The sequence below is a fragment of the Lampris incognitus genome, chromosome 1 (assembly GCF_029633865.1).
Source record: "Lampris incognitus isolate fLamInc1 chromosome 1, fLamInc1.hap2, whole genome shotgun sequence".
NCBI classification, from domain to species: Eukaryota; Metazoa; Chordata; class Actinopteri; order Lampriformes; family Lampridae; genus Lampris; species Lampris incognitus.
This window is the reverse complement of record NC_079211.1, coordinates 136,323,228-136,348,904: the sequence shown is the minus strand read 5'-3', so window position 1 is coordinate 136,348,904 and position 25,677 is coordinate 136,323,228. Positions and strand designations below refer to the sequence as shown.

General features: G+C 43.7%; 1 protein-coding gene across 1 annotated transcript in view; it reads left to right on the top strand.

The window, feature by feature from the left end:
• Positions 1-25,677, top strand: part of LOC130112503 (EGF-like repeat and discoidin I-like domain-containing protein 3) — a 154,613-nt gene that overhangs the window by 75,611 nt on the left and 53,325 nt on the right. The window contains exons 4-5 of the mRNA XM_056279895.1: positions 1,090-1,271; positions 24,410-24,565. Coding sequence (XP_056135870.1) covers positions 1,090-1,271; positions 24,410-24,565 — 338 coding nt within the window. The remainder of the gene's footprint in view (positions 1-1,089; positions 1,272-24,409; positions 24,566-25,677) is intronic.

The window sequence follows — 25,677 nt, the reverse complement described above, 5'->3', positions numbered from 1 at the left end:
AGCAGATTCCAGGAACAACATCTGAGGAATTTTCGGATAGACTTACATAAAAGGAGAACACAGACAAGTACTTTTGTGCAGCACAAAGCAATTTTTATCCTAAAGCACTTTTAAACGGATTTTTTTATTGTATTTTTCTGCTTGTGATTCTAATTTGCTTATTTCTAATGTAAAACACTTTGAGCTGCATTTCATGTGTGAAAGGTGCTATACAAATACAGTTTATTATTATTATATCTATAATGAATGTGAGGGATGTCTTTACAACAAATATGTCTCTTAAAAAGCTCCCATTGTGTCTGAACATTTATGTGCAACATGCTGAGAAAGAAGCAGCTAAAGAAAAATAAGAATTTAATCAGACTGGTCTAAAAAAGACAGATGTCATGCCTCTCCACTTTATTTTCTTAGTTTTTTTTTTCTTCTGTCTTGCTATCTGTGTCATCTGGTGGTAGTCACAGTTCCCTGAGAGCCAGTGTGAGAGCTCGCTGATGGAAGATTTCTATGGCAGCCTAATGAATTTCAAAGCAGAACCTTCTCACCTACAAGTGTGACTAAGAAAGGGTTTGGTCTAATGACCCAACGTGAATAATATTCTTGTGATGAACCTAAACAGCAATGAAAGCGGACAGGAATAAGGGTGAGCTGATCTTGTATGATCGTAAAGGAAAAGTTGTTAGGAGATAGTAGCAAGGATGCATTGTCAGCCAGTGAAGGAAAATAAGCTGTTTGCCTGCCAGACCACATCTGGGGCAGTACCAAGCAAGGAGAAGGAGCAAGATGAGACGGAAACTTTTACCCCCAGACACAGATATAAAGAAGGATACCAACACTTGTGTGGGAATAATGAAAAGTGAAATGGGACAATGTGTAGTGGGGAAAAACGTCGCTGTTTACACAGTGCTTGTACAAATGTGTATGCTGCCCATATTCATTTCTAAGATACATTTGTATTTTTGAGTATTGCATTTTTTTCCATATTATTTGAATGCATATGTTGTTCAGATGTAATGAAAATAAAACAAATAATTGCAAATAGACTTTTCTCACTTTTATTAATCTCTCTCTCCCTCTCTCTCACACTCTCAGAATGCTCTGGCCCACTGGGCATGGAGGGTGGTATCATCTCCAACCAGCAGATAACAGCCTCCTCCACCCACCGTGCTCTGTTCGGCTTGCAGAAGTGGTACCCGTACTTTGCACGCCTCAACAAGAAGGGCCTGGTCAATGCCTGGACAGCTGCCGAGAACGACAGATGGCCCTGGATCCAGGTAAAATGTAGTCACAGACCAGAAGGCACATAAACCCTGGCCAGGTCCAGACACACACAGTGCCACTGCAAAACCATACACAAATATACACAATTACATTCAGAGATGCTTTAGAATATGTTGCCTTTTGTTTGTTTAGTTCCTAGCTTTTTAGGTGTTTTTTTCCCCTGTTTTCTGTTTTACAAGTTAAATTTCAGTCACATAAGAATGTCATAAATTGATAGCAATTATATCTTTTTTGTCATTTAAGTTTTTATTCAGTTTTTTTTGGATTAGTCAAACACTATAAAAGAAAACTAAACAAGTACTCCCAAATAAACAATACAACCATGTTAAATAAAGATACATAGATGAATATATATCAACACATAAACACAACATAACAAAGCACATCATATGATACTAAATACTGTATCCTATATATCCTCAACTATGAAGGATGCTAAATAATAATCCTTCCCTTACATGTTATAAGCACCTATTTTCATCTTTTATATAATTAAAAAAAAATTATCCTAGACCTGGTAACATTTTCTTTTGCTATCTTCTAACCTAGCTAGCATCAATTCAAAGGAAGCATTGTCAATCATCAGCTTAACCCTTTACCTAGGTTATTATTTATTTTCTAAAGCTGTGGAAACATATTAAGTTGTATTATATTATTTTTTTGTGCTTTTCTATTTTACTAAGATGTCTGACAACATTTAAATACTGATGCAGCTGATTTGATGGCGTGCTACTGATGCACTTAGAGACCAATTATAGGTGTAAGCTGAGGGTAGAACAGATGCTGGGTCTAGTCTAGTCAAGTGTGAGGAAACACTGTCGAGGGCTCAACATTGTCAGCTAGCGCCTGCTGTGTCCCACTCCATGGTGGTGAATTGTTAACAGTCGTTTTTTTTTGCACCTCTTCTGCTGTGATATTTAGTGGTGACATCAGTTCAGAGACAGTCGTGACTGTACTGATACCTGCTCTAAATTATGTCCTTAATTAGTATGAGGGATGACCTTGGAAATAGAAAGAAAGAAAGAAACAAACAAACAAAGAAGGTAAGGAAATAGAAATGCTGCAGTTCTGGAATTAGAGTGAATTGATGAATTGCAATTGATGAGCAATTAATTATCACATGTCCACTCAGAATAGTGGATTTTAGGCTTAAATATATGTTGTATTAAAGGTGAAATCTGGGATTTATCTCCATTGATATATAGATATTTCATCTATCCAGACCATGTTATACTACACTATACTACACCATGTTATATTATGCTATACCATGTTATAATAGTAAATCAGTAAAGCTTATTTATACAGCATTTTTCACAGATGAGTCACAAAATGCTTCACAATGAAAGCAAAGGAAAAAACAAAAGTAAGATATATATAAATACATAAATAAATTAAAAGCTCTAAACAGAGAAAATATAAGCTGAACAATAACAAGCGATGTACAAATTCAATAAAGACTAAAAGAGCCAGACTAAACATGTGAGTTTTTGGCTATTTTATAAACTGTCCACAGAGTCAACAGACCACATAGCCAAGGGGAAAGCTTTCCACAGTTTAGGGGCAACTACTGTTTCCTTACCCGATGCAAGGGTCTAAGGACAGGATGTTGTGTTGCCGTAAAACCCCTTGGAGCAAATTTGTAATTTGTGATATTGGGCTATACAAATCAATTGACTTGACTTGACTGTGAAAGCTCCATCACCTTTGGTGTGGTGCCTGGTACGAGGTACAGACAATTAAAAAATGTATCAGAGGACCTAAGGGGTCTTGATTTTGTGTTAGGGCAAATTAGCTCGGCGATGTAAGAGGGTGCCTGACCATGCAAGGCTCTGTAGGTAATAGCTAAAACCTTAAAGGACCATTGCACCAATTTTCAACCTTATCTCTATCTAGCCGGATTTGTTATATACTGTGCAAAACATCTGCAGTTGTTGCCTATGTTCTCTGTGTCTCCGGGACACAGTGGCAAACCTGTTCTTCTTCCGGCACCAGTGTCATCATTTGACCTGCTGGTGACAAGGAAGAACTATGGGCAAGTTCAGCTTGGATTTCCTTGATCTCTTTGCTTGTATTGCTAAAACTATGCTTCCAACAGCTAAAATGGCATCACAAAATATGAGTGCAGGGGATCTTATGGATGAAGATACATTTTACAGTGTTTTGGCTGACTCGGACATTCAGCCGTATTTATTCAAGCCAGAGGATACGACTGAAGAAATGTGGCGGAGAGAGGCTGAGGCTGCTACTGCAATAGCGGAGGGGATATATAACAATGTACATAGAAAAATAAATATGTAAAAATATGTGCAGAATATGAATGCAGTACTAACACAATAATAAATGTACACCAGAGTATTGCAGAGTTTAAATATCTGTCCCTGTTGTAGTCATCTGCTGCAAAATGCAAAGAGCATACCTGAAGATTTGCCAGTACTGACGTCAGTGTGTTCTCGTCATATTTGGGGTGGGTTTTTTTTTTTATCAATCAGAGCCATTCTTTGCACCGTTAAACATCTTGTTGGTAATTGGTGGTAGCTTACGCTTACTCCTTCCTCTCTTCCTCTTTCTGTAGTTGTCGCGACCAGGCACGATACAAAAAGAAGGCATGTTTGTTGTCAATAAAACAAATCCAATTCAATTTATGTCGTTTTTCGGGTTTTCAAATCAAAGATCGAAGATTTTAAGAATCCGTTCTTTGTAGACAGAGCAACAGGAAACACATGCTGGGCGGGCTTTGGAAGGATGTGGGGTTTGGGTGTCAGACGTTGGGGCACAATGCATCCTGGTACATACAGGAACTGCCAGCATGGCTCTGCGACCAGGAGAACTCGGATTTCTCAGTCAATATAACACAGGCTGAAGAATTTATTGCGTCAATTGATTATATTTGTGCTCAACACTGATTAGACATCCACACAAAAACCGGTGAAATGTCCCTTTAAATTTGCCTGTATTCAACTAGAAGCCAGTGTAAGGATGCCAGAATGGGAGTAATGTGAGAGCACTTGCTGGCTCTAGTTACAGCCCTTGCAGCAGTGTTCTGAATCATTTGTAGCTGAGACAGAGATGATTGCCAAGACAAGTAAAATGTGAATAACAATAGTCTAGGCGTGTAGAGATGAACACATGAATAATTATTTCCTTCTCCACAGTGATACAACAGGCCTAAACCTGGCAATGTTTCTCAAATGATGAAAGCAGGAAAGGGTAAGCATCTATTCATGAGAAGTAAAGGACATGCTGTGATAAAAAAAAAAGAAAGAAGAAAAACACCAAGGTTTCTAGCTATCTTTGCCATAGAGGCACTCTTGATGTACTGCTTTTGAAATTGTTGACCTAGAAGGACGAACACTGATGCTGCAGACACATACATACTCAAACAGGAAAAGGGACTGAAGCATGGTGGTGATGTGGCGACAGTACTGTTGGGCAGATAATCTACTAATTCTACAATCAATATTACAATACAGTAGTTTTCCCATATAGTTTGATTTAGTTGTAGTACATTAGGTCAGAGACTCAATCTCCCATGTCACACAATGGCGCACAAACAATTACCTGCACCTGAATGTAATAAAAACAAAAGAACCGTTAATTAACACTCCCAGGCACACAGCACAGCCCACAGCTCTGCCCACAACCCCACCTGCATCAATAATGAAACTGCTGAGATGGTGGATTGCTTTAAATATATTGGAGTCACCCTGGACAATAAGCTGAGCTTTGAACAACACACCACTGACATCCACAAACACTGCAAGCAAAGACTCTCTGCCATCTGCATACTCAAAGCACTTCCTGTTGCCCCCAACCTTCTGTCGCTGCTGTACAAAAGTATACTCCAACCCATTCCAAAAGTATACTCCAACCCATGTTAACGGCCTCCAACAGGAACAGATTCACACGCATCACACACAATGCCTCCAAAATTATTGGCCTTCCCACCCCCAAACCTCCCAGACCTCAACAGCAAAGCCATTACATGCAGAGCATGCACCATTGCACATGACCCCAGGCACCCCCTCAATCCATTCTTCACACTGCTTCCATCTGGTCGCAGATACAGATCCCTGGCCTGGAAACGGGCACGCCATGGCAGGAGTTTTGTCCCTTCTGCCACAGCATCATTAAACAAAACACCCTGGCAACTGTCGTGTACAGGGACTATTTATATAGGTTTGCATGCATAAATGTAGATGTGTTCTGCATGGTTGTCCTTTGTGTATTTATGAACCTGTGTGCTTATGTGAGGCTCTGTACAGACTGTGCCAACAAATGTCCTTGGAAAAGACAATAAAGAATCTTTTTATCTAGTCCCTGAAAAGTTGAATCAGTTCATCTGGACACAATGTTTCGATGCCAGATGTCCAGCTGAACTGGCTGAACTTTTCTGGGATTTCTTACCTGGATTATTGAGCATGCATCTATTTATGTAGATTGCCAGTGTTAGTTTTGGTCTTAGGATGCCATTTTTACAAGGGTGGGAACTGTTTACTGCTGAGCTGATGGTACACAAGCATCAATTACTGCTACACCTTGTTTGTATTTCTCACTGCCAGTGGGAAGGACAGATCAGGGAAACCCCAGATTTAATCTTTAAATAGGTAATTGTAAATATATTTGACACTATATTAAGAACATCGAGCCAAGTTCACGCATTCTTTTTCTCTGTAAACATCCCAGGGTATTTTCCAGACTGATGGATAATGGTACATTAACAGTGCCGCTGCTTGACTGGCAACCTGTCCAAAGTGTCTCCTTACCTCCCACTCAGTGCCAGCTGAGATAGGATTAATATCCCTGCAACTTTGAATTGGATTAAGCTAGGATAAATATAGAGTACAATACAGTTTATGTATAGCAAGTAGAGTGAGTGTCTGCAGCATTTGAGCAGTTAGATGGATGCATGGGAGATGGCTGAGATGCAGACAGTGCACAGAGAATGGGACACACTACTAGAGACTATAACAAGGTAACCAACACAAAACCCATCAATTAGAGCTTCAATTAGGCAGGTATGAATGCAAGTCTAAAAATATTTACTCTTGCAAAATGGCTTATAGATAAGTAGATTGGTGTGTATATCCTACATTAATATAAAGTATATCCATATTATATATATATATATATATATATATCATTGGATTATTTTGCTCTTTATTTGTTAAGCCCGTTCCCTACCGTTGAGTGTTTCTTTAAAGTCCTATGTAGAGAGGAGGTAGAGCAGGAAGAAAAAAAAACAGAAGAAAATGTGAACCAGCTAGATCAATAGGAGAGAAGGACAGGGCAAAAGGGGAAATTTGCTTAAAAAAGGTACATGTTGGCAAGAAACGGTAAGAAAAAGATATCCAAAGAAAGCTAATAGCAGAAGAGAAAAGCAACCTGGCAAACACAGTGCATGGAGAACGGGACATAAAACATGCAGGTGGTTTATTTGACTTTAACAATGCCTCGTGGGATGATGCTGCATGGGATGCTGGAGGCGCTGTGTTCTCCATGAGCGGGGCTGTGTAATTGGGACATGAATACAGAGGCATGTCAGTGTTTTGGGATTATGCTAAGGAGTCGTGTGCTTTTATTCTTCGATGTGGTGGTGCGTGAGTGTTTTTGTATTTTGTGTGATGTGGGATAGGTTATACTGGCAGCTGACCAACCTACCATGATGCCAGAGATATTAATAGTATGGTGCAAGATCTTACCGGCCATTTTCTGTTTTTGTTTGTACGTATGCCACTTATGGCTTCCTGAGTTCTACTCAGTAGACCTCAGCATTTGAATCAAACATGGGACAAGATATTTTGAATAATACTTCGCAGGGTTGCTTTATACAAGTGCAGACAAAGCCCACATACTTGTGTGTGTGCATGCACAGGCTTGGTTTTGTGTGTGTGTGTGTGTGCATGCGTGCATGCTTTTTTTTCTTCTTTTTTTTTAAGATTATATTTTTTGGCATTTTCCACCTTTATTGGATAGGGATAGTAGAGAGAGAGAGGCAGAAAAGGCAGGGGAGAGAGAGGGGATGACATGCAGCAAAGGGCCCGGGCCAGATTCGAACCCAGGCTATTGCGGCAAGGACTCAGCCTTATGTGGTACCACTCTACCAGGTGAGCCTCCAGGGTGCCCTCTGTGTGCGTGTTTTTGTGTGTATTTTTGTTCATGTGTATGTCCATGTGTGTTTGCCAGTGTTCACACATCTGTGTCTAGCCCTCATGCTCTCCCGCTGTCTCACTTTCAGTTCAGCTACCACACACAAAATTACTTTGGGATTCTCTGGGGAAATATGCGGGTTGAATGACATCAGCATAAAAAAAAAATCTCTTGTGCCCTGTGTTGGTTGCATGAAACAAATGAAATCATGCCAGCTTATGGCGCACCCAGGCGGTGTGATCGTTGTAGCAGGGGACTTCAGTCAAGCGGATCTCAAACTGGTCATGCCTGGTCACATTTTCATAAAAATGTGAATTTCCCAACCAGAGACCACAACGTTCTGGACCAAGTCTGCATGAACATCGCAGGAGCATTTAAAGTGACTCCATCTCCACATCTAGGACAATCAGACTGTATTTCCCTAACTCTGACCCTAGCTTGAAAACCACAGATATGCAGAACAAAACAAGCTATCAGGACAGTACAAGTGTGGTCTGAGGAAGCCACCTCAATGCTGCAAGACTGCTTTGATAACACAAACAGGGATTTGTTTGCAGAAGGAACATACCTTGAGGTATCTGCTGGATCAGTCCTAGGATACATAAAGTTTTGCAAAGAAAGTGTGCCAACATAAAAGACAATAAAGGTGTTTCCTAACCAAACGCTGTGGATAAACAGCAATGTGAAGGCATTACTCAAGGAGTGGGATGCAGCTTCCGGGTTAGGTGATAAACAGGCCTACAGTGAAGCATGAGGGGGAACTCAAGAGACACATCAGGGACAGGAGTCCGGGTAGTGTAGCGGTCTATTCCGTTGCCTATCCACACAGGGCTCGCTGGATTGAATCCCCGTGTTACCTCTGGTTTAGTCGGGCGACCCTACAGACACAATTGACCGTGTCTGCGGGTGGGAAGCCGGATGTGGGTGTGTGTCCTGGTCACTGCACCAGCGCCTCCTCTGGCCGGCCGGGGTGCCTGTTCAGGGGGAACTGGGGAGAATAGCGTGATCCTCCCACGCACTAAGTCCTCCTGGCGAAACTCCTCACTGTCAGGTGAAAAGAAGCGGTTGGCGACTCCACATGTATCGGAGGAGGCATGTGGTAGTCTGCAGCCCTCTCCGGATCAGCAGAGGGGGTGGGGCGGTGACCAGGATGACTCGGAAGAGTAGGGTAATTCACCGGATACAATTGTGGAGAAAATGGGGAAACCCCCCCCCCCCCCAAAAAAAAAGAAGAGAGGCATCAGGGATGCAAAGTGCATATACAGACAGAGCAGGATCAATTTGACAACAACAACCCCGCAGCCTGTGAAACTGCATCACGGCACTGGCTGACTACAAAATCAACAATCTGCTGCCCAGTGATGATGCCACACTGTCTGATGTCCTGAGCCAGTTCTTTACCTGTTTCAACACTCAGAGAGGAGGGTATGCTCCACTAATCAACCCACCAGCTGGAGAGTCGACCCTGGTTTTACAGCAGCACCAGGTGAGGACCACCCTGAGGAAGGTCAATGGAGTGCCTGGCTGTGTATTGAAGGCATGTGCCGATCAGCATACAGAGGTGTTTACTAAAATATTCCACATCTCATTACAAAAAGCTGCTGTTCCAGCTTGCCTTAAATCCTCTACCATGATCCTAGTGCCTGAAAAAAACCATCTGTGAAGTGTCTGAATGGCTTATCGCCCAGTTGTACTAAAAAGTGCTTCAAGAAACTCATGCTGTCATACATCAGAACCATCATCCCACCTGATCCAGACAAGCACTGTTTGCCTTCTGGGCAAACAGCTCCACAGAAGATGCCATTACAACAGCTCTCAACACCACTCTGACATACTTAGAGGAACCCAACAGTTATGTGAGGATGCTATTCGTGGACTTTAGCTCCACATTTTACTCTGTCATCCCCCACAAGCTGGACAGCAAACTGAACAACCTGTGCCTTGGTTCCTCACTGTGCTCATGGGTCATGGATTTCCTAACAGACTGACCACAGCAAGTCAGTATTGGTAGACACACCTCCTCCACCTTCATCCTAAACACACAAAACCCACAGGGCTGTATGCTGAGCCCATTGCTTTTCACAAACTTCACCCACAATTGCACCCCTATCCACATCTTCAACTCCATAATTAGATTGATGAACAATACCACAAGAGTTGGGCTGATTTCAGACAATGAAGAGATGGCCTACAGACTTGAGGTAGAACATCTCGCTGAGAGGTGTAAGGACAACAACTTGGTCCTTAACACTTTGAAGACAAAGAGAGAGTCCACCTCCCTCTCTGCATACATGGAGAAGCAGTGGAAAGCATGGAAAACCTAAAGTTCCTTGGAGTCGCTGTGTCAAAACAGCTGACATGGACCTGCAACATTTCACACCTGGTCACAAAAGCCCTAAAAAGTCTCTTATTTTCTCAGGACACTGAAACAGGCCCAGTTCCCACACACAATGCTGCTAAATTTCTACAGGGGCACCATCGAGAGCATCCTGACTTATTGTGTTATTGTGTGGTATGTCAGCTGCACAGCCACCAAGTGAAAGGACCTGCATTGTGTGGTGAAGGTCCCCCCAGTGCATTGTTGGGATGGAGTTCCCAAAACGGGACACCATCTATGCCAGTCGACTGAGAAAGAAGCAAGCAGCATCATCAGGGACACTACACACCCCGCCCGCTCACCGCTGCCGTCTGGCAAACCGTTCCGGACGGTAAGATCTCACACCAATAGACTGAGGAACAGCTTCTTTCCCAGGGCTGTGGCCTCTATCACACCCCTCTCTGCCCAACCGCACAACAGAATACGGGTACTTTGAGCGTACACAGCCATAGATACACATGAAGGACTGTGGCGCGTGCGCACACACACACACACACACACACACACACACACATCTCCACCCCATTTGTAATTTCTGTAACTTTGTAAATATGTAAATTTCATGTAACTAGTACCTTGTATCTAGAAAAAAAAGCACTTGCACAAGCATCACTTTTTTGGGACTGCCTTTTTTTTATTATTCTATTTATTTGTTTTAGTTTAACTGGGGGGGATTTTTTTCCCCCTTTTTCTCCCCAACTGTACCTGTCCAATTACATCCAGTCACTGCTCCACCCCCTCTGCCAATCCGAGGAGGGCTGCAGACTACCACATGCCTCCTCCGATACATGTGGAGTCACCAGCTGCTTCTTTTCACCTGGCAGTGAGGAGTTTCACCAGGGGGACATAGTGCATGGGAGGCTCACACTACCCCCCCCCCCGAACAGGCGCCCCCAACCGACCAGAGGAGGCGCTAGTGCAGTGACCAGGACACATACCCACATCCGGCTTCCCACCCGCAGACACGGCCGAGTGTGTCTGTAGGGACGACCGACCAAGCCGGAGGTAACATGGGGATTCGAACCGGCGAGCCCGGTGTTGGTAGGCAAAGGAATAGACTGCCACACTACCCGGACGCCCCGAGTTATTGTTGATTTTGATAAATCAATTGCTAGTGTTTTTAAAATAATTTATGTAAAGAGCAAAAACCCAAACCCTACCATCACCGCTGGGGACAACAAGACAACACCAAACAATAACTTAGAAATAACAAAATTCACTGCAACTATTTCTCTGAACAGTTACATGTGTTGATTTTTATGTATGTAGATAACTATGTGTGTGTGTAAGTGTGTGTGTGTGTGTGTGTGTGTGTGTGTGTGTTTGGGCTTGGGGTTTCATCGCAGGACGTGATTACTTTACAGGCTGAGCAATTTCCAGCTTTGTCTATTGTGTCTCTCGGATGCTTTAAACCATCAAAACCACATAACATTGGCCAAGTTCAGTTAAGAATATGCAGAAACCACAATGCAGACATTTTTCTCAGCACTCTCGCTATTTTACAGTGATGAATAATGCCATTAGAAGCCCTGTGGTGAAAACGGAAAGCTGTGTTATCTGTGTGTGTTGCGTTCACTCAGCAGCACGGTGTGATGAGGGCTCTCTGGTAGTTTCAAGGACACGACCAGTTTGACTGTTACAGCAGTTGTTCAATTCCCCCAGTAATTATCATTTTCACGTGTAATCAATACGTGCTGTATGTTCAGTCTGTATGGCTTTGACCCTGTATGTTTGCATGTCTTTTCTTTCTTTTTTGCCCTTATCAGTATCAAGTGTCTTGCCTTTCAGTTTACCTGCCCCCAAGGACAGTTAACTGTGCAGTTGTCGAGGCAGATGTTGGTACTGTTGACTCTTCCAGACAGCCTCAATATATAACAACTTCTAATAGATCATTTATTTCTCTGCCATTGTGATAACAATACTCTGTGATGGTTTGTAGGTGATGTGAACGTTAGAAAATTGGCCCCCTGACTGGAAGGTGGCCGAACCAGATCCCCACACCGGCTGATCAACACCCAGAGCGGGCGATAAACACACACCTTTTAGCATCTTAGCAGCTTATGAAAAGACCAGGCATTTCACACTTATTGACTGTTGTTTGTCGATTTTTTTATGATGACCAAAAAATTGGGGATCATACACTTAATAGGCTGCCCAAGTTGTCACTTGCAACTGAACCGAACTGCACACACCAAACTCATATGGAAAAATTAGCTCCCACATTGCTACGAGATGCTGGTAGCGAAACAAGCACAAGATGTTTTTCTTACTTCGGCCATGCAGTTATGACACGTCGTGCAATTCACATTGTATAAGCGGTCATATTTCAACCACAACACAGTTCAGTTGAATATGCTTCTACCTGTGTAGAAGTGTACCCATGGATTATAATAATAATAGTAATTTATATAAATTATTATTATTGATATTATATATATATATACACACACACACACACACACACACATATATGTTTATATATATATAATCTTCTTCTCATTCTTCCTGGAGTTACTAAAAGCATCTGATTTAAAATTTCTCTCCCCTCCTCTATAACAAACTCCACAAATACCAAATCTAAGCCTTTCGCCAAAAAAATAAATAAAAAATACAGTGGTCTGAATTTAATTTGGACGTTTCTGAAACTGCCATTGGTTTCCATATATAGTAACAGGAGGAGCTAGATTAATTAAAAAAATGAAATGCATCTTTAATGCAATAAGTCCCTCTTCGTGGTGGTGGTGGTGTGCCTATACAGCTGCTGGTGGAGGTGGGGGAAGCAGTTTGAGCCTCACGTTACTTTTCCCTGGAGAAACCTGCAGCTGGCAGGTGAGATGAAGCAGTCAGCTGGCTCCACATGTACCAGAGAATGCATGTGGAAGTCTACACCCTTTCCAATCATCAGAGGCTTGTGCAATGGTGGAGCCTTAGGAGACCAGGGAATTGGACAGGCCAAAATTATGATGAAAAGGGGGCAAAAAAAAAGAAGAAGAAGAAAAATAATAAAGTATGCACACACACACAAACGAACATGAATGTCAAACAAGGTTGAGCTTGTTTGAGTTTTTTTTGCGACATTGATATATTCATAGACATTCATACAAACTTGTGGCGTAAACCTCAACATATTTGAAGTCTCACACTTTGTTACTTGTGTATCTTTGCCACTTTCCTGCAATGATTTGAGAAATTATAACTACATAAACGGTGTCATTTTGATACTGCACTAGGCTCCGGGAATTGTAGACATTTTATTTCAGCTGTTTCATACATTTGAGTCCATTTCCTGGAAACGCACACGGCAAGGTTTACAAATAAAATGTCTGTGGATGGCAAATATTTTTTACCAAATGCTTCCCTTAGAAAAATAAATGCATCACCATTAGGATTGAAATGAGAGAGGTGTGTTTGTGAGCGGTCATTAACAATGTGAAGGATTGCCCCAATTACCTGGGCGGTGGCCTTTCAGTGACAGCACTCCTAATTAGGGAGAAAAGTAGTTGTCTCTATGGAGGGAATTAATAGAAGTGAAGAAATGTTGTGAATGATGAAAGAGTGGGTCAGGAGGAGTCGTTGCAACTCTGGAACTCTAAGGGGGTTTTAATTGACTTTATATATGCAGTTTGAAAACATGCAGATAGTGAAATTGGGTCCAGAAAGTTATAGTCTGAACCGGATATTTCCTCCACCCACGTACTAAATCAGCAGATTTCATCCCCCTTCTAAAGAGTTGTTGATTACAAACAACTGGCTTTGCCACCTCTGAAAATATGTATGCTTGAGTAATGTCTCTTGGAATAGACAGAGGTAAGACCGATCGGCCAAAACATTAAAACCACTGACACGTAATGTTACAGTGGTGCCTGTAGAGGGGTGGGATATGTTAGGCAGCAAGTGAACAGTCAGTTGTTGAAGTTGATGTGTTGGAAGACGAAAAAATTGGCAAGCATAAGGATCTGAGTGACTTTGACACAGGCCAAATTGTGATGGCAAGACGACTGGTTAGAGCATCTCCAAATCGGCAGGTCTTCTGGTAGCCAGTATACAGTGGTCAGTACCTATCAAAAGTGGTTCAAGGAAGGACAACTGGTGAACTGGCGACAGGGTCATGGGTGCCTAAGGCTCATTGATGCATGTGGGGAGTGAAGGCTAGCCCGTCTGGTCCAATCCCACAGCAGAGCTACTGTAGCTCAGATTGCACAGCTTGTGGTCTTTACACAGCCACGAGTTTTCATCAGAGGCAGAAAGAGTTCCTAAAATTCCTGCTTGAGTAAAAGTAGTGTTACTTCAGCGATAATTTACTTGCGTACAAGTAAAACATACTGGTTGAGAAAATTACTCAAATAAGAGTGAATGAGTTTCTTGCTGACAAATTACTTGATTAATTATCTTATGAGTTAATTTTGTTTTTTTGTAGCCTGGGAACCGAATTTGAAAATGCTAATTAGTCTGGCTCCTCTCAGTTCATTTCCCATTTCCAAGGGGATAGACCTACAACCAAGCAGAGCAACGAAACATGTCACATAGCGCTTAAACTTTTACCAAATCCTGTCGGAAGTACGGCAAACACATTTCTCATCAACAAAAGCCCCTGCCTCTGATTGGCTAACACTATCCCTAACACAACCCTAACCCAAACCTTAACATACCTAACCAACGGAGGCAACAAGTACTAGCCAACACAACCCTGACCCTAACCTTAACATACCTAACCAATTGAGGCAACAAGTACTAGCCAATCAGAGGCAGAGTTCCCGGAATGAGGGTGGGGGAAAAAAATGAGGCTGTACGTCATCGTATCAAACCCGCCCCATATTAGATAAACTGTTGTGAGTTGCCCAGAGCAAATGCAAAACACGAGCTTGCAGATATTCGTCTGGTCCCGGGCTAGTTCTTTTGGTGTGGGTGGTGGAAATATTCCTGAGTTGACATAGCCCGTGTATCATGGGAAACAACATAGAGACACAGTGACATAATATTTGGGATGTGGCCAGCAGCGCAACCTATAGAGAGCAGTGCAGCACTATTTTTTTCTGCCCTGTGTAACTAAGTGTTTCATTATTATTTAGATTAAGAAATACAACTAAAACTGAAAAAGAAATTAAAGCGTGCAGTCCATTCAAATGTATTTAAAATGAATACTGCATTGTACCAGAGGCAATAAGAGCAGCACATTATGCAGGCAATGATTTTTTTTCTTTCACATTTGCCCCATTCAAGCCTCTGTATCCACAATTACATCCTTGCATAACAAAGCTTTGAAAATCATGGACGAACACCCATGAAATGGCACCGTTGTTCGGCTGTACATCAAAACGTTATAATTTGATAAGTAATGACTGCTTCACTGTTTTTGGGTTTTTTATGTTTATCACCATCTACATTATGTAGGTTTATCAGCAGGCGAAATAACAATAGGATTGTCAGGGGCAAAACACGTGGTAATGGTAATAGGCTAAACATGGACAACATGAAGTTGATAATTTACATGATAAAATACTGACAAGGTCAGTAAAATACAGCGGAGGGTGGCCCTGGCTATGATTGTTTTGGGGATGGGTGAGACTTTTAACTAAACATGGACGAGGTGAAACTGATCGTTGAACTGGAAAAATACTCTGATTTATACAGCCAAACTCACCCTTTCTACAAGGTTAAAATTAAAAAAAAACTTTTTGCCAATTAAGCATCAGTTGAGAGATGCTTTTCAACTTTTTTTTTTACCAATCAATATTTTGAACAGAACAAAAAATGTCAAAAAATAATTTTGTAGCATTTCACGTTTAACATTTAACAAATGAATTGATCAATAAATACATTTGTAGGCCTCTTTACTCCGTAAGTGTCATCAAAATAAAAATAGTGGGGTAGAATACGTGATTAGAAATATACTCAAAGTAAAAGTAAATCTATTAGGATTTATCATACTCAAAAAAAAGTACTATCACAGGGAACATTTTACTTGAGTGTGGTAAAGAGAATAGTTTTAATTCATTACGTTCCACCTCTGGTTTTCCTACACTTTGACAGAGGGAACTGGATAGATTAAAAAAAAAAGTTTTTAAGAAGTGCATGAATATGCATGAACATTGGGTGGATTACTGACTGGGCCCATCGGGCCCAGACCCAGAGGCCCAGGGGCTCAGGGGGCCCCTAAGCCAGAGCCTCTGAATGAAGTCGCTGTTATTATTTTTGCATTTCTTGTTGCATAGTCAAAGGGCTTAGTCATTCATGTCAACAACATAACCCCAAAAGTCCTACTGAAAAACTAAAGGGAACTGCAGGTGAATGTATTCTTAGTTAATGTGCTGTTGGCGCTGTGTGACTGTAAATCCTGTTGAGGTACAGGTGAATTTAGTTATTGTGCTAGTGGCTGCAAGTCAATGTATCTGCCATGCCAGGGGTGGGGGGGGTGGGGGGTTACATGGCCCATCGTCTCATCAGGAATATTAATTTGTCATGTCATTCCATGCACCTGCGCACATGAAATGAAATGAAATATCGTTTCCCCCAGCCCACAGCAGTGCAACATGAGGTCAAGAACACATATCCAAACTATTAAAAAAACTACAAAACACATATAGCAAACATAGCAAAAAAAAAATCACTGTCCAAGAGAGCGAACATCGGGATAACTGTCGGAACTGCCGATCTGCATGGGCTAGCCGTTAGCTTAGCCTGCCCCACTTCTGCGTCCTGTCAGACCGCCCTCGGTGTTTCCTCCTCGGGTGTAGCTCCAGGCAGGGCCGTGGTCCCTGGGCCTACTGGATGCAGCAGACAAAGCTCTCCCAGCTGATCCAATGCCAGCTCTCCCAGCCCCTCGGTGTTTCCTCCTCGGGTGTAGCTCCAGGCAGGGCCGTGGTCCCTGGGCCTACTGGATGCAGCAGACAAAGCTCTCCCAGCTGATCCAATGCCAGCTCTCCCAGCCAGACACTCCCGACACACCCCTCCGCACTCCACACGACAACACCAAAAAACACAGTCAACGCTAAGCGAGGCCGCCACCAGAGTGCCCTTGATGTTATTGGAACTGCCGGTTTGCATGGGCTAGCAGTTAGCTTAGCCTGCCCCGCTTTCACGTCCTGTCAGACCGCCCTCAAGTGTTTCCTCTTCGGGTGCAGCTCCAGGCAGGGCCGTGGTCCCTGGGCCCACAGGAGAGCCAACCAAGCTGTCTCAGCCGATCCAGCACCAGCTCTCCCAGCCATCAAACGAAGACACAAACGTAGACACAGATGTGGACAAAGACAATGCATGGAAGGTACTGGGTGAGGCTGCCGCAAACATAAGTTCACGCCGCCATCTTCCCACACCAGTACTAGGTGAGGCTGCGGCAAACGTGAATTTGTACCGCCATCTTCCCACACCGGAAATGGTGATAATAATCACCATAATAATCCATAATAATAATAGTCACTCGTAATCCACCTATGTGTATGAAAGGGGCGCTATAATAACTGATGCATAGCTATCATTAAAATTTGTGCGCAGAATGCTTGTCAGAGATGTCATAAAAATTTTCAGAATGTCCACGAAAACCCTGGTCAATTTCTGTCAGACTACCATAGAGAGCATCCTTACTGGAAGCATGCTGGTGTGGTTTGGACACAACTGAGAAGGACAGTAAAAACAGCTTCAGACATCATAGGAACACCACTGCCACAGCTTCAGGACATGTACGCCAACCGTTGCAGAAGGAAGGCTCTAATTATGATGGAGGACGCCATCCACCCAGCACATGGTCTGTTGTCCTCCTTCCCTCAGCACAATGCTTACAGAGCATCAGAGCTCCGACCAGATGCCTCAAGCACAGCTTTTACCCCCAGGCGGGCAGAATAATGAACAGTAGGCACCTTACAGAACTTCAGTGATTTATTAATTTGCGGGATTTCTGATTTCTCATTTATTGTTTCCTTATATATAGTTTTTAAGTACTGAGAGTGCCAGGGCATAAGCATTTCATTGCATTTGCAGGTACATGGTACTTTTTATATGCATGTGACAATAAAGTGAAACTTGAACTTGATGATTGTAGATGTGTTAAAATGTAATGATAGGCACTTGTTATTCTGGCCTACTTTTTGGTTGTCTTTTATTTTGAAAATTACACAACCGATTGCTAAGAAAAAAAGGTGACAGATTGCCTGAAGCTGTTAGAGCGGAACAATACTATTGGCAGAATTTTGAACCTTGATACCCATGGTCTGTATGGTTTATCCTGTTGTCTATCAATTGTCGGCCATCAGCAAGACTATTAGGCTGTGATCAGAGGGCCACACAACCCCCAAAGCATGACTTTTTTATTATAATATTATTGCACGTTTGAAAGTAAAGTTCTAAAAAAAAAGGCCCTGAAAGTAAAGGTCCTGTGATGGCCTGGCGGCCTGTCCAGGGTGTCTCCCTGCCTGCCACCCAATGACTGCTGGGATAGGCTCCAGCATCCTGCAACCCTGAGTGCAGGATAAATGGTTTGGATAATGGATGGATGGATGGATTGCTAAGAAAAGTGTATTGTTAAAACAAAGAACTGGCAATGGATTGGCTGGGGGAGCCCAGTCTGCTATGTTTGGTGGGCGCAGGGACTACATCCCTGCCCAGAACTGCGCCCGCAGAGGAAGCACCGAGGATGATCTGACAGAACGCGGAAGTGGGGCTGGCTAAACTAACTGCTAGTGCATGCAGACCGGCAGTTCTAACAGTCACCCTGGCTGGCGTTCACTCTCTTGGACAGTGATTTTTTTAATTTTTTTTATATGTTGGATATATGTGTTTTTGTAGGGGTTTTTTTGTAGTTTGGATATATGTGTTCTTGTAGTTTTTGGATATGTTTTTGTCTTTGTGTTGCACTGCTGTGGGCTGGGGGAAATTATATTTTGTTTCATTTCATGTACACAAGTGCATGAAATGAAATGAAATGACAAATAAATGTTCCTGATTCCTGATCATCATCTACAGTCACTCAGGGTCGAGTATGACCACCCTCCCTCTGGGTCCCTCTGGGTCTTCAGGTGGGCGTAGAGGCCGATTCTGGAGCTGCATAATGGAAGGACACCTGCGCGTGACAGCTTTTTACATGGAGTGGCTGATGCGCCTGAAGCCACCACACGGTCCTTGGCAGGGGGTAGCCAGAGTCCAATGGTATGGAGAACCAAGACGATTGGGGACCACCCTCTGTTGCAGCCTTCATCCACCTTCACTGCTGTAGTGACCAGGAGACATCTTCAACCAGTTCTGCTGTTCAGGTCTTTGTTGGATCGTGCTTTGGCTGGAACCTCCCCCTTGACCTATCCACCTTGGGTGACCCTACCAGGAGCCAAGCTCCAGACGGCATAACTCTTGAGATCATTAGTACATTTAAGCGGCATTGTGGTGCAGTGGTTAGTGCTGTCGCCTCACAGCAAAGAGGTCCTGGGTTCAAACCCTGAGGTTGTCCAACCTTGGGGGCGATCATCCCAGGTCATCCTCTGTGTGGAGTTTGCATGTTCTCCCCGTGTCTGCAGTGGGTTTTCTCCGGGTGCTCCGGTTTCCCCCACCATGAAAAAATACATGCATGTTCGGGCTAGTACTCCCGTCTGTGCCCTTGACCAAGGCATGGCAAGACGAACTGGACTTGGTCCCCGGGTGCTGCACGGCGGCTGCCCAGTACTCCTAGCTACATAGCTAGGATGGGTTAAATGCATAGTGTAATTTCCCTAAGGGGATCAATAATGTATCTCAAAAAAAATAAATAAATCAAAGCCTCTTCAACACGGCAAGGTAGCGATCCAGGAGGAGAATATACACATATCACACACATATACGTATATATATATATGTGTGTGTGTGTGTGTGTGTGTGTGTGTGTGTGTGTGTCTAACTTGCTTGGCTCAGTGCTGGGTCCTACCCACATTTATATTCTCAACCATTTGTCCCACAAAATTATCTGAAACTAACATTCTCAAAATTAATTTAAAAAATGTGAACTGTCACTCTCTGGAGATTCATAAGTAAGTAATTCATTTTTCAAAGTGTCATGCACCAAAAGATGCCCAGCCTGCATGGGCTTACAAGACACTACAAAACATAACAAAAAAGAGCAATGACATATTGAGAGCAAAAGAACAAATAGAAAACACCACCATACACGTCAAACCATGTCAAATCCAATATGTTATATATTATACATCATATTATATCATATCACTATTATATAATAATATCATATACACATGGGAAGATGGCGGTACGAACTTACACTTGCAGCAGCCTCACCCAGTGCTGTCCATGCAGTGTCTTTGTCCATGTCTATATCTAAGTTGTCTTCATTTGATGGGTAGGAGAGCTGGATCGTACTCTGTCTCCCAGCTGGATCGGCTGGGAGAGCCTGGTCTGCTGCGTCCTGTGGGGAGCTGCGCCCGAAGAGGAAACACCGAGGCCGGTGTGACAGGACGCAGAAGCGGGCCAGGCTAAGCTAACCGTCAGCCCATGCAGACCGACAGTTCTGATAACACCGAGGGCGGTCTGGCGGCAGCCTCACCTGGTGTTGACTGTGTTTTTGGTGTGATTGTGTGGAGTGCGGGGAGGTGTATCAAGGGTGTCTGGCTGGGACAGCTGGCAATGGATTGGCTGGGGGAGCCCAGTCTGCTATGTCTGGTGGGCGCAGGGACTACATCCCTGCCCAGAACTGCGCCCGCAGAGGAAGCACCGAGGATGATCTGACAGAACGCGGAAGTGGGGCTGGCTAAACTAACTGCTAGTGCATGCAGACCGGCAGTTTTAACAGTCATCCTGGCTGGCTTTCACTCTCTTGGACAGTGATTTTTTTTTTATATATATATGTTGGCTATACGTGTTTTTGTAGGGTTTTTTTTGTAGTTTGGATATATGTGTTCTTGTAGTTTTTGGATATGTTTTTGTCTTTGTGTTGCACTGCTGTGGGCTGGGGGAAATTATATTTTGTTTCATTTCATGTACACAAGTGCATGAAATGAAATGAAATGACAAATAAATGTTCCTGATTCCTGATCATCATCTACAGTCACTCAGGGTCGAGTATGACCATCCTCCCTCTGGGTCCCTCTGGGTCTTCAGGTGGGCGTAGAGGCCGATTCTGGAGCTGCATAATGGAAGGACACCTGCGCGTGACAGCTTTTTACATGGAGTGGCTGATGCGCCTGAAGCCACCACACGGTCCTTGGCAGGGGGTAGCCAGAGTCCAATGGTATGGAGAACCAAGACGATTGGGGACCACCCTCTGTTGCAGCCTTCATCCACCTTCACTGCTGTAGTGACCGGGAGACATCTTCAACCAGTTCTGCTGTTCAGGTCTTTGTTGGATCGTGCTTTGGCTGGAACCTCCCCCTTGACCTATCCACCTTGGGTGACCCTACCAGGAGCCAAGCTCCAGACGGCATAACTCTTGAGATCATTAGTACATTTAAGCGGCATTGTGGTGCAGTAGTTAGTGCTGTCGCCTCACAGCAAAGAGGTCCTGGATTCAAACCCTGAGGTTGTCTAACCTTGGGGGCGATCATCCCAGGTCATCCTCTGTGTGGAGTTTGCATGTTCTCCCCGTGTCTGCAGTGGGTTTTCTCCAGGTGCTCCGGTTTCCCCCACCATGAAAAAATACATGCATGTTTGGGCTAGTACTCCCGTCTGTGCCCTTTACCAAGGCATGGCAAGACGAACTGGACTTGGTCCCCGGGATGCTGCACGGCGGCTGCCCAGTACTCCTAGCTACATAGCTAGGATGGGTTAAATGCATAGTGTAATTTCCCTAAGGGGATCAATAAAGTATCTCAAAAAAAATAAATAAATCAAAGCCTCTTCAACACGGCAAGGTAGCGATCCAGGAGGAGAATATACACATATCACACACATATACGTATATATATATATATGTGTGTGTGTGTGTGTGTGTGTGTGTGTGTGTCTATCTAACTTGCTTGGCTCAGTGCTGGGTCCTACCCACATTTATATTCTCAACCATTTGTCCCACAAAATTATCTGAAACTAACATTCTCAAAATTAATTTAAAAAATGTGAACTGTCACTCTCTGGAGATTCATAAGTAAGTAATTCATTTTTCAAAGTGTCATGCACCAAAAGATGCCCAGCCTGCATGGGCTTACAAGACACTACAAAACATAACAAAAAAGAGCAATGACATATTGAGAGCAAAAGAACAAATAGAAAACACCACCATACACGTCAAACCATGTCAAATCCAATATGTTATATATTATACATCATATTATATCATATCACTATTATATAATAATATCATATACACATGGGAAGATGGCGGTACGAACTTACACTTGCAGCAGCCTCACCCAGTGCTGTCCATGCAGTGTCTTTGTCCATGTCTATATCTAAGTTGTCTTCATTTGATGGGTAGGAGAGCTGGATCGTACTCTGTCTCCCAGCTGGATCGGCTGGGAGAGCCTGGTCTGCTGCGTCCTGTGGGGAGCTGCGCCCGAAGAGGAAACACCGAGGCCGGTGTGACAGGACGCAGAAGCGGGCCAGGCTAAGCTAACCGTCAGCCCATGCAGACCGACAGTTCTGATAACACCAAGGGCGGTCTGGCGGCAGCCTCACCTGGTGTTGACTGTGTTTTTGGTGTGATTGTGTGGAGTGCGGGGAGGTGTATCAAGGGTGTCTGGCTGGGACAGCTGGCAATGGATTGGCTTGGGGAGCCCAGTCTGCTATGTCTGGTGGGCGCAGGGACTACATCCCTGCCCAGAACTGCGCCCGCAGAGGAAGCACCGAGGATGATCTGACAGAACGCGGAAGTGGGGCTGGCTAAACTAACTGCTAGTGCATGCAGACCGGCAGTTTTAACAGTCATCCTGGCTGGCTTTCACTCTCTTGGACAGTGATTTTTTTTTTATATATATATGTTGGCTATACGTGTTTTTGTAGGGTTTTTTTTGTAGTTTGGATATATGTGTTCTTGTAGTTTTTGGATATGTTTTTGTCTTTGTGTTGCACTGCTGTGGGCTGGGGGAAATTATATTTTGTTTCATTTCATGTACACAAGTGCATGAAATGAAATGAAATGACAAATAAATGTTCCTGATTCCTGATCATCATCTACAGTCACTCAGGGTCGAGTATGACCATCCTCCCTCTGGGTCCCTCTGGGTCTTCAGGTGGGCGTAGAGGCCGATTCTGGAGCTGCATAATGGAAGGACACCTGCGCGTGACAGCTTTTTACATGGAGTGGCTGATGCGCCTGAAGCCACCACACGGTCCTTGGCAGGGGGTAGCCAGAGTCCAATGGTATGGAGAACCAAGATGATTGGGGACCACCCTCTGTTGCAGCCTTCATCCACCTTCACTGCTGTAGTGACCAGGAGACATCTTCAACCAGTTCTGCTGTTCAGGTCTTTGTTGGATCGTGCTTTGGCTGGAACCTCCCCCTTGACCTATCCACCTTGGGTGACCCTACCAGGAGCCAAGCTCCAGACGGCATAACTCTTGAGATCATTAGTACATTTAAGCGGCATTGTGGTGCAGTGATTAGTGCTGTCGCCTCACAGCAAAGAGGTCCTGGATTCAAACCCTGAGGTTGTCTAACCTTGGGGGCGATCATCCCAGGTCATCCTCTGTGTGGAGTTTGCATGTTCTCCCCGTGTCTGCAGTGGGTTTTCTCCGGGTGCTCCGGTTTCCCCCACCATGAAAAAATACATGCATGTTTGGGCTAGTACTCCCGTCTGTGCCCTTTACCAAGGCATGGCAAGACGAACTGGACTTGGTCCCCGGGATGCTGCACGGCGGCTGCCCAGTACTCCTAGCTACATAGCTAGGATGGGTTAAATGCATAGTGTAATTTCCCTAAGGGGATCAATAAAGTATCTCAAAAAAAATAAATAAATCAAAGCCTCTTCAACACGGCAAGGTAGCGATCCAGGAGGAGAATATACACATATCACACACATATACGTATATATATATATATATATATATATATATATATATATATATATATATATATATGTGTGTGTGTGTGTGTGTGTGTATGCATGTATGTATGTATGTATGTATGTATGTATGTATGTATGTATGTATGTATGTATGTATGTATGTATGTATGTATAGGGGAAACTTTTCAGTTTTGCAGCATTGACAAAGAATTAAAAAGGTTCCTTTGAATCTCTTTGGAATGGGGCAGCTCTCTGTTGGTGACAGCAACATAGCACAACGGTACACAGTTATGTCAGGCATCCACAGTGCTTGGATACTAATGATTTTATTTAATGTGCAGTGAGCGGGATGCATCAAAGCATTCATTACATTCCCCTTTCTCGACCCCCCTTACCCCTTTCCCCCCCTGGCTCTCCGAGGCTCTTTACATTGGCAGCATATTGACAGTCCGCACAGGGTTGACAGACTGGATCTGGAGCGTGAGGATTGATTAAATGCTCCATTCGATCAGAGACTCTCTGAATAAGATGGATGGCCCTGACAGAAAAGATACAAGAGCTTGGATTGATTCCCATGACTAAGAACAATCAAACACACACAAACTCTCTCTCTCTCGCACTCTCACACATGCACACTCACACACACACACACACACACACACACACAAAGTAATTTTTTATTTATCTTTTTTGCTTCCAGATAAACCTGCAGAGGAGGATGAGGGTCACAGGCCTAATTACCCAGGGTGCAAAGCGCATTGGCAGCCCAGAGTACGTCAAGTCTTACAAAGTAGCCTCCAGTGACGATGGGAAGACCTGGAGAACATACAAAGTCAAGGGCACAGACGAGGATATGGTGAGACACACATGGGGGCACACACAAACAGACACAAAAATGAATACTGACATAATTACAGAAACACTCACTTGCATACACACACTCACATACACTGTCATGTCTTTCTCTTTGGTTTCACACACACACACACAAACACACATACACACACACACAGAGCGACTGGAGACCATGTGCTCAGTCAAGGGCAAAGTGGAGGACATGATGAGATGGCTTTTTAATTAGCTAGCACACATCGGGCCCATCTTTCTGCCCCTTACCCCCCTCCACTTTTATGACTTCTAGATTGAATTTTTATACTATTTGGGGATAAATGGCTACCAAATAGGCCACCCAGCGTTCTATCATTTCTGACAGCGCACCACGGCTGTCCTCCAGCCAGCCAAGCCCAGAACGACCCCAACTGGCAAACCTCGGCTCAAATTTATTGCCTGTTTCAATGATGTCTGTGCACTTGGGTGTCCTGTGGTATCTAGTTTTGTGTCTTTCCCTCTGTCCACTCAAATAACCGCGACTTTTAGAGGGCAAGAGTTTGGCTTTGTACTTGTGTTTATATACACAGTGTTTTTTATGAAGGTTAAGTCATGGCTGAAAGAGCAGGCAGGAGGTTGAAGTAGTCAGACTTAGTAATGCTTTTACCCCGTGAGCTGCGGGGCCCACTGTTTACATATTTGACCTTTGACCTTCTAGTTACTGGTTACATCTCCTATTGCTTGCTATACACACTGGTCTCTGTCTCTTTCTCTCTCTCTCTCTCTCTGTCTGTCTGTCTCCCTCTCTGCCTGTCTCTGCCTCTATCGCTCTCTGTCTGTCTGTCTGCCTGTCTTTCTCTGTCTGTATGTCTTCCTCTGTCGCTCTCACTGCCTGGCTCTCTCCTCTCTCTCTCTCTTTCTCGCGCACTCTCTCTCTCTCTCTCTGTCTGTCTGTCTACATATTTCTTTGTCGGTCTCTCTCTCTCTCTCCGTGCCTGTCTGTCTGTCTCTCTCTTGTGTGTACGTGTAAAAGTGTGTGTGTATGTGTGTGTGTGTAGAGAGAGAGAGAGAGAGAGAGAGAGAGAGAGAGAGAGAGAGAGAGAGTGATAGAAACATTCGCTCACTCATATACAGGAGTCT